Source organism: Argentina silus (assembly GCF_951799395.1).
Source record: "Argentina silus genome assembly, chromosome: 8".
NCBI classification, from domain to species: domain Eukaryota; kingdom Metazoa; phylum Chordata; class Actinopteri; order Argentiniformes; family Argentinidae; genus Argentina; species Argentina silus.
Genome location: NC_139662.1, coordinates 20,744,506 through 20,754,505, shown reverse-complemented (window position 1 = coordinate 20,754,505; position 10,000 = coordinate 20,744,506). Strand labels below are relative to the sequence as shown.

The following is a 10,000-nucleotide window of genomic DNA, read 5'->3' as shown; positions in this document are numbered from 1 at the left end:
TCTGTGATTTGAGAAGTAATATCGGCATCTCTGAAAAACAAAACAACCCACAACAGTATCCAAACCAGACCAGACCAAAAAAACCACACATCGAAGTTGGTGTTCATTCAACGGTAAGAATAATAATATTGAATAGATTGAAAACCCATCTCTTCAAGCTACATCTTAACAGTCCCTCCTAATGACCGCTTCACCCTCACTGCCCCCCTATACTAACCCTAACCCCGACACCTCTTCTCCCTCACTACCCCCCCTATACTAACCCTAACCCCGAGACCTCTTCTCCCTCACTACCCCCCCTATACTAACCCTAACCTCGACACCTCTTCACCCTCACTACCCCCCCTATACTAACCCTAACCCCAACCCTAGAGACCTCTTCACCCTCACTACCCCCCCTATACTAACCCTAACCCCAACCCTAGAGACCTCTTCACCCTCACTACCCCCCCTATACTAACCCTAACCCCGAGACCTCTTCTCCCCTGCTACCCCCCTGTACAAGTTCTCTCCTGCTAATAAAATATATTTTAAAAAAATAGCCATGCTCTACCAACTGAGCCACAGAGGACCACACTGAGAGCAAAATCATCCAATCCAATATGGCCCATTTGGCCAAACCAAACACATCAAGACCAAGTCAATCACACCTCACTGGCAGATCGCACGAAGCGAGGATGTGAAGGATCTTAAATGGGGATGTCCTGTACTTCTGTGCATCTCACTTCCTTGCCGTGAAACTGGGCCACACTCGTATTGTGTCAGTGCATGTTGCAACAGCCAGCATTCAGCCGCAGGTTCTGTTCTGCTGCTCTGCTCGATGTGATCCAGATGAGTCACCAGGTCAGTGGTCTAGTGTGGTGCACTGGTGCAATGGGGCTGAGCGAGTGAAAATAATCAATAATAGACACTTGTTGTCATGGTAAAAATAAGACACTGGTCCTGTCATATCTGCACACTTCTCTTGGCTATTGTCCAGGAAGATCCGTTCCTGGACTGACAGGGACGGAGAACAGACTCACGGGGGAGGACCTGCTTTTGTGAAATTGTGTTGCGCAACAGCTGCCTGGTCCAGACAGAGGCACAGACAGAGACACAGACAGAGATACAGACAGTGACACAGACAGACACAGACACAGACACAGACACAGACACAGACACAGACACACTTGTGAAATGGGAAGAACTGTGAAACATACGGTAAAGATTTGTCCACAAACCCATCAAAAAACACTGCACACATTATAACACTGGCCTCTAGGTCAGAATACCTCACCAGTGAAGAGGATACTACAGAGACAAAGAGAGACATGTTCATTATAACACTGGCCGCTAGGTCAGAATACCTCACCAGTGAAGAGGATACTACAGAGACAAAGAGAGACATGTTCTCTCTATTCCTCTTGCTTCGTGCGTCGCTCAAAAAACCACTTCCTCTGTGACAGCCCTGTCATTAAAAAGCTATCAACATGTCATCTGTAGTGTCAGAGGAGTGACAATGCTTTGTGTTGAACAAAGAATACGCAGATACGCAGACACAATCCACTTACTGTAGACACAATACACACACACACACACAAACACACACACACACAAACACACACACACACACACACACACACACACACACACACACACCTTTCCTCTGGGCAGCAATGCTGAGATCAGAAAACATAGGGAACCGGAGATCCCTTGGGTGTGGCCGGTCACTTCAGGGTGTGTATGTGTGTGTGTGTGTGTGTGTGTGTGTTTCTGGGTATTAGTGAATTTGAATGGAGTTTTGGCGTGCGTACGTTTGTGTCTGGGAGTGAGTTTTGGTGTGTGAAACACTTTGTTGTGCCACCCACTGTACTGTCGGAACAGGGTGTGTCAGCCTTGCCCCGTGACAATGCTGAGGGTACAAAAACACTGCTGCTGACACCCATGATGACTGTGCTGTGCCAACACACGTGACAGCAGGACAACTAAAACACTACCCTGAGTTTCCGCCACCCAGTTTCAGCTGCCTCTCACCTCAACTACTCATTCTCTTTACTCAGCATCTTGCTGACTCTCGGCTTCCTTTCGGACTCCCTTTCTTTATCTACCCCCTCCCCTTTCTCTTTCTTTCTCTCTTTTTCTTTCTCGTTCATGTTCCTAGACATCAAACCCGATAGCATCGTCATATTCATCGATAAATGTATTTCTCTGACGGGGGACAGGTTGGCAGGTCACGCGGTGCTACTCCTGGCGGGGTTCTGAGGTTCACTGCAGAAGGTATCGGTATCATGTCGATGCGTTACGGTCAAGGACAGAAGTCAGTGGAAACAGTAGCTGAGCTGAGAGGAGGCTTTTGTCTGCACAGCCTTTCCTCTCACAAGCTCCTGTTACAGCCCAGAGCAGTTATTCATCTTAACTTTAGCTCGCAGCATATCTACTTTTAGATAGAGACCAGACACGTGTGACCATCGCACACGCTTTCGGGTGCCGAAACTGTCTCTCTGTCTGTGTGTGTGTGTGAGTGTGTGTGCGTTTGCGTGTGTGTGTGAGTGCGTGTGTGTAGGTCTTTTAGATTTTTCACACAGACTGAGACAAGAATACACACACACAGGTGCACATGAGAAAGTGATAAGAATCCTCTCTTTCAGCTCAACCTCACCAAATGTACACGGCTCATCAGTTTTAGGAAATTGTGACCGTTTGAATTCCCCAAATCTATGACAAATGTAATGAGGAGGAGGAGCTTGAGTAAGAGTGGGGAGGAAAGCGGGAAGAAGAGGGGGATGGATGCACAGTCCTGAGAAACGACCTTGGGAGAAGTGTAGGGATTTTGGGGGAGAAGGAGATAGAAACGGAGAGAGATGAGATGAGGAAGGACTAGTCTGTGTGTGTGTGTGTGTGTGTGTGTGTGTGTGTGTGTGTCTGTTTATAGAGTTGAGTGAGGTAGTGTGAGGCAGTGTGTGTGTGTGTGTGTCTGTTCTGGAGTGAGGTCTATAGAGTTGAGTGAGGCAGTGTGTGTGTGTCTGTTGTGTAGTGAGGTTTAGAGTGAGGTAGTGTGAGGTAGCGTGTGTGTGTGGACTCACCCTGTGTGCCTCCGTGTGTGTGTCGGCCTTGTCCCCTCCGTCGATCTCTCCACTGCTCCCGTCGTCCAGGTCACTGTCCTCGTCCTGCGTCGAGTCGCGCTTGTTGCCCAGGGTGACGCAGCAGGACACGCTCTCCGTTTCCGTGACGCTGTCGTAGCGCTCCTCCTCGTCGATGGCGTCCTCGTTGGGAAACACCTCCCCCTCCACCGCACAGGACGGGCTGTCGATGCCGCTGTCCCGGTTGGGGATCTTCCCGTTCCCGTTCTGCTCCGAGGAGCACGAGTCCGGATTGTCCTGGAGGTCACGGGAGGAGCCTTCCCCCTCCCGCTCCGCGTCGTCAAGGCAACCGACGCCGTGGGCGACGTCGTCGTCCGTACAGTCGTCCAGGGCGACGTCATCGGAGCCGTTGATGCGCAGCGAGGCCAAACCGGAGAGTTCCGTCACCTCCGCGACCTCGTCAGTCCGTTCAGAGACGCTAAGTGCAAGTTTGTCCGCAGGCGAGGATTCCCCAGATTCCTTTGCTCTTGCTGACCCCGCTGTGGGGTCAGGGCCGCAGGGGGGCGTGGTCTCAGACGTGGCGTCCATACTCAGGCACAGGTGGAGCTGATTCTTCAGAGGGACGCCAAGAATCGGAACCCTGGAGGAGAAGACAAACACATATATTTATGGTCTTCTGGTGGTGATCTGGGTCATGTGGGTGTAATAAAGTGAGACATTGGTGGGTATATGGATACATGATACACGGGGAAACACTGAAGACTAAGCATCTTAACTGTCCCTCCTAAAGACCTCTTCTTCCCCAATACCCCCCGTAATTCTTCCTTCTTCTAGCATTGTGACTGCCAATAGCCCCTCTTCCGAGCATAGATTACTTGTTCTTATGATGACTGATAGATGATAGATGATTCACTTACTTTGTAATTTGTATTTGTTTGAAGTCGCTTTGGATAAAGGCATCTGCTAAATGCCATAAATGTAAAGTAAATGTAAATGTAAATGTAAAGTAAATGTAAATGTAAATGTAAATGTAAAGTAAATGTAAGCAATGACAACTAGAACTTTCATTGTTTTCTGTCTCATGTGTCACCCTTAAGATGGCTCTCACACCACACCACACCACCAGACCCCAACTCCCACAGAGGGAAGTGTGAAGCAGTTGAAGTGCACAGCAATGAGTGCGTACTCATTTCAACATCACACAAACACACAGACATTACAAAACCTGGCTAATGTGATGTAATGACACAATTAAATGACTTAATGAAGCATGAGCACCTGTCAAATAAACGGAAACGCATACAGTACACACACATACAGTACACGCACGCACGCACACACACACACACACACACACACATACATACAGTACACACACGCACGCATGCACGCAAGAACACACACACACACACACACACACACACACACACACACACACACACACACACACACACACACAGACAGACATACACAGACACACACACACACACACACACACACACACACACACACAAAAACCCATCACTAAAAGCCACGACAGCACTAATCAGATGAATTAATAAAGCGAGAGGCCCTTTGAAATGAATCCCCTGCCATACAGTACAATACCTGGAGTTCTCAAACCTCTCGATGAGCAGCCCCACGCTCTGGGCCTCTCTCTGTGGCTGTGTGCCCAGGCCAGGGGGGGTCTGGCTGGGCTTGGGCTTGGGCGGAGGTGGGGGGGCCGGCAGAGGTCTGGAGGGGGCCGGCGGGATCCTCTTGGGCTTCTTGTCCTGTCCGAGGGCCAGCAGGTGGGGGGGCTTAGGGGGAACTGCAGGTGCAGGAAAAGAGGGAAGGAAAGGGATGGAGGGAGTAGAAGAGAGAGAGAGAGAGAGGGAGGGAGAGAGTAGGTCAGGTCACCGTCGTATCCACGGCAACTGTTTCAAGAGACCCGGCGAGTCCCGAGAGAGAAAGCTTCCATGTCCCTGCCCAAGGCTGCTGCCTGCTCCTCACAAAACCACAGGAAAAACACAACTCATAAAACCAATAAACTCCCAGAGCAGATCCCTGAACGGACAAAGAGGCGCGGAACAAGAGAAGTTATGAGCTTCAGGGGCCTGACAACTTCCTGGTTTCAGAACAGGATGCTGTGATGAGTGTGTGTGTGTGTGTGTGTGTAAGTCACTGTGGTTTCAAGAGAGAAAAAAAAAAAGAAAAACACAACAACCACCCAGACACGCAAATGACAGAGACAGGACGAGAGCTGTCCAGAAACACACTCTGCATAAACGGCCGCCCACGTTAGTGCTGCCAAACCGCTACTGTGTATTACGGGACGTGTTCTTAGAACATGACTCCTGCAGAATAGACTGTCTCTCTCTACATCTGCCGTTGGCAGCAGTATTTGCTCTGTGTTGGGTTGAATGAGGGTTGAATCTTGGAAAAGGTGTCTCTGTCTAAGCCCTCTCTACAGTATGTGAGGTTTTCTCAGCTTCCTTCCTCCTTCCTTCTCTCTCTCTCTTTCTCTCCCCCTCTCTCTCTCTCTCTCTCTCACACACTCACACTCTCTCACTCCCTCTCTCTCTCTCTTTTTCTCTCCCCCCTCTCTCTATTTTTCTCTCCCCCTCTCTCTCTCTCCCTCTCTCTCTCTCCCTCTCTCTCTCTCCCCCCCCTCTCTCTCTCTCTCTCCCCCTCCTCTCTCTCCCCCCCCCCTCTCCCCCCCCCTCTCTCTCCCCCCCCCCCTCTCTCCCTCCCCCCCCCTCTCTCTCTCCCCCCCCCCCCTCTCTCCCTCTGTCTCTTTCTCTGAGGTGTTGCAGCACAGCAACTTGACTGATGTATAAATACACTGTGGTCCAAACCCAGACCCCCCACGCACACCTTACTTATGCCACACCTCAGACCTCAGTGGTTGAAAGGAACAACTAATTCTGACTCCTGACTGAGTCAGTCGGTAAGTCAGTCAGTCAGTCAGTCAGTCAGTCAGTCAGTCAGTCAGTCAGTCAGTTTGTCTGTCTGTCTGCTTGCCTGTCTGTCTGTATGTCTGTCTGTCTGCTTGCCTGTCTGCCTGCCTGCCTGTCTGTCTGTCTGTCTGTCTGTCTGTCTGTCTGCCTGCCTGCCTGCCTGCCTCTCTGTCTGTCTGTCTGTCTGTCTGTCTGTCTGTCTGTCTGTCTGTCTGTCTGTCTGCCTGCCTGCCTGTCTGTCTGTCTAACTGCATGCTGTGTTTCTAGGGTGAATATCTAAGCTCATTTGTTTCCCAAGGCTGGTTAGGAACGGCAGATGGGTCATGGCTAATTCCTGGGGGCAGCTGTGCCGACAGGACTGTAACCGTCAAGATATCCTCCCATTATTCCTTTGTAGTAACTACAACAATACCAGAACGACTGACAGCACAACGAGCCAATCGGGAGTCAGCACTGTACCTTGAGGTTTCTGTGCAGCGGGCGTCCTGGGTGTGGCAGTGGGCTGGGGGCGGGGCTTGGCTGCAGGGCGGCCGTGACATGGTCTAGGGGGAGGGGCTTTCTTACCCAGCCGCGGGGGACACAGGAAGTCCACCGGTCCACACTGGTACTGCCGAGAGGAGGGAGGGAGGTCTGGGGGGGGGGGGGGGGGGGGGGGGAGAAAGAGAGAGAGAGAGAGAGAGAGAGAGAGGGAGGAAAATATTAAAAACTGACACACTTTACTTTCCACAAGTATACACTCCCTTGGTACCGCATGGTAGCACACAGGCGATGGAGCGAGGCTAGAGGGGCACGCTGAGGTCCCCCTGAGTGGTGCAGGGCGGCGCTGCAGCGCGTAACAGGAGGAGAGGAACGACCTTCACCACGGGGCTCGGTCCAGACTGCTCTCCTGGAACCAGAGAGGGAGCAGAGAGGCCCGGCATCGATCCTGACTCCGGGCCAGGGGGAAGAGGAAACAGTTCTGCTCCGCTGGGTCTGCAGAGAGCTCTCTCACACCCCGCCTCCCAGATAGGCCTGTATATCTAATACATCTCTCCATCCTTTTAGACTGTCTGTGAGTGATAATGGGTTGTGTGTGTGTGTGTGTGTGTGTGTGTGTGTGTGTGTGTGTTACATGCATTGTTTCTCTTTGTCTCATTCCCCTCCCAACTACACCACAATGTACTTATTAGAACTCCAAACAGATGCATATGGGAAAATGAGGCCTTTGGCTCTTACAATATCACAGACATTTTATCTGCCAGCGACTCAAATCAGCACATCTTCTGTGACCCCTGTGTAGAGATTTAGAAATCCAGTCAAGGGCATTGAAGTGCACTGTCTGCAATGCATGTGTTACGGCACTGCATGTTTTTTTTTTTTTTGTGTGTGTGTGTGTGTACGTGTGTGGGTGTGCCTGCGTGTGTGTGTCTAAGTACCGCTATGTCTTTGTTGTCTGTGCCCTTACAGCCTGTGTTTAGCATGGCGGTTATCAGACGGTGGTTCCCCATTAGAGCACAAAGATAACCCTCCTGTAGGTGATGATAATGGCTCTGTAAACTACAGCCACGGCGGCTGTTCCTGCAGGCTTATGGCCAGAATCTATTCCCTTCACACTTATCTCCAAAAGGATAACATGAGAAATTGCATAGACACCCCAGAGGAGACCCAGCACATCTCATTTGGTGGTTTTCCACTCATGCCTGAAGGCGCTGGAGGGACAAGGAGGCTTTCAGTAATGACTGCTGTCTGTCTGTCTGTCTGTCTGTCTGTCTGTCTGTCTGTCTGTCTGTCTGTCTGCCCCATGTGGTACCACTGCAGGCTTTCCTACCATATCCACCTCAGAGACGGAGAGAGGGAGGGAGAGGGAGCGGGAGATAGAGGGAGGGAGGGAGAGGGAGAGAGGGAGAGAATGAGAGAGAGAGAGAGAGGGAGAGACAGAGAGACAGAGAGAGGGAGGGAGGGAGACGGAGAGAGGGAGGGAGAGAGAGAGAGAGGGAGGGAGGGAGGGAGGGAGAGAGAGAGAGAGAGAGAGAAAAAAAAGAAAAAAAAAGAAAGAGCAAGCCGCCAACTAAGACAGCCAGTACAGATCCTGGGTATCTAGAAGCAGAAGATCATAAAAACGAGCACAGTTCCTGCACTCAATCTGACTGCTGCCTAACAGTCAATCTACTGCTGCACAGAGACAACATATTGACTATCCGGGCTAAGGTACTCCCCTGCAGGTGTAAGCTGACTCCAGCCACGGTATATCAGCCGTGGTAAAAACAGACTCAAAAGGACTGATGAGAGATGCCCTTCAGACGGCTCTCTGACCCCAGGGAGAGGTTACTCCTGGGAAAAACAAACAGTCTGGATGAGCAGCAGCGGGCAGCCTGTACCAAGACAACGTCATAGGCGTCTGTACCTATGGAAACTTGCCGTAGCCATGGTTACCTGAGAGTGAAACCTGGCCCGGCCCGCAGATCAAACATTATAACGGTAAACAGGAACTTGACAACACAGCAAGGAGAGGAACAAGAGTCACTGTTTCGAACTGAACAATCACAACTGTTCAGCTCTCACTGACTACTCTACTGAACATTCACAACTGTTCAGCTCTCACTGACTATTCTACTGAACATTCACAACTGTACAGCTCTCACTGACTATTCTACTGAACATTCACAACTGTACAGCTCTCACTGACTATTCTACTGAACATTCACAACTGTTCAGCTCTCACTGACTACTCTACTGAACATTCACAACTGTTCAGCTCTCACTGACTACTCTACTGAACATTCACAACTGTTCAGCTCTCACTGACTACTCTACTGAACATTCACAACTGTTCAGCTCTCACTGACTACTCTACTGAACATTCACAACTGTACAGCTCTCACTGACTACTCTACTGAACATTCACAACTGTTCAGCTCTCACTGACTACTCTACTGAACATTCACAACTGTTCAGCTCTCACTGACTACTCTACTGAACATTCACAACTGTTCAGCTCTCACTGACTACTCTACTGAACTGGCAACACACCGCTCTGCAAACATTCCCTTGACTCTCACAACTCTACATGAGTCAAAACAATTCAACAAAACGTTCACAACTTAACACTCATGAATACAATACACTCACAACTCTACTTATTTCAAAGGGCCACACGTCCAACGGTCATTTCGTTCATACAACATGTTTGCCAAATAGGAAAAGGAAGAATACCAGAATTTTAGTACACAATACACAGAATGAAAAGCCAGAATTCACACAAATTCTAGAGGTATTTAGTCTACCTTCTCATTGAACGTTCCACATTGAAAAAAATCCAGTGATCAACTCAATAGGAAAATCCAACGTGCCTTAAGATAGGTAAGATAAATCCTACTTTCCCGGTCTCAGGTTTGGCAATGTGTGTGTATGAGACCGGAACCCCTTCTGTGCCAGCCAGACATACACACACACACCCCATAGCTTTGTGTTATTGCTGCATAACGCACAGACACCTGTTCTCAGGTATAGTCTAACTGCACCAGTCCGTGCACCTGCCAAACCTGCTTTACACACCTGCCCCTAGGCCGAGCGCCTGTGTGTGTGTGTGTGTGTGTGTGTGTGTGTGTGTGTGTGTGTGCGTGCCTGTGTGTGTGTGTGTGTTGGTGTGTGTGTTTGGTATGTGTGACACAGATAAAGAACATACACACACACACACACACACACACACACACACACACACACACACACACACACACACACACACAGGCCTAGCTCTTCAGGAGCAAAGGGAAGATACTAGCCTTGTCAAATTAAAATCACATAATTACAAATACAAACAATCATGTTTGACAAACTGTGCCAGTCCTCTAATTAATTTGCTCACAGAGGGAGTGATGAGATTCAAATTCTCTCCTGATGACAAGCCTTTTACACAGGCCTTTTATCAAAGCAGTGAGATATCAAAGAAAAAGAGATCTGGCTTCATTCATTTCCTCTTCTGAATCCTAGTCACAATGAGCCGCAGATGAATAGAACAAATGA

At 49.6% G+C, this 10,000-nt stretch overlaps 1 protein-coding gene across 1 annotated transcript in view; it reads right to left on the bottom strand.

Annotated features, from left to right (window-relative positions):
• fgd (faciogenital dysplasia) overlaps positions 1–10,000 on the bottom strand; it is a 56,799-nt gene that overhangs the window by 15,352 nt on the left and 31,447 nt on the right. The window contains exons 2-4 of the mRNA XM_083674900.1: positions 6,458–6,628; positions 4,668–4,869; positions 3,063–3,699 (exon numbers count right to left, since the gene is read on the bottom strand). Of these exons, the coding sequence (XP_083531026.1) occupies positions 3,063–3,699; positions 4,668–4,869; positions 6,458–6,628 (1,010 nt within the window). The remainder of the gene's footprint in view (positions 1–3,062; positions 3,700–4,667; positions 4,870–6,457; positions 6,629–10,000) is intronic.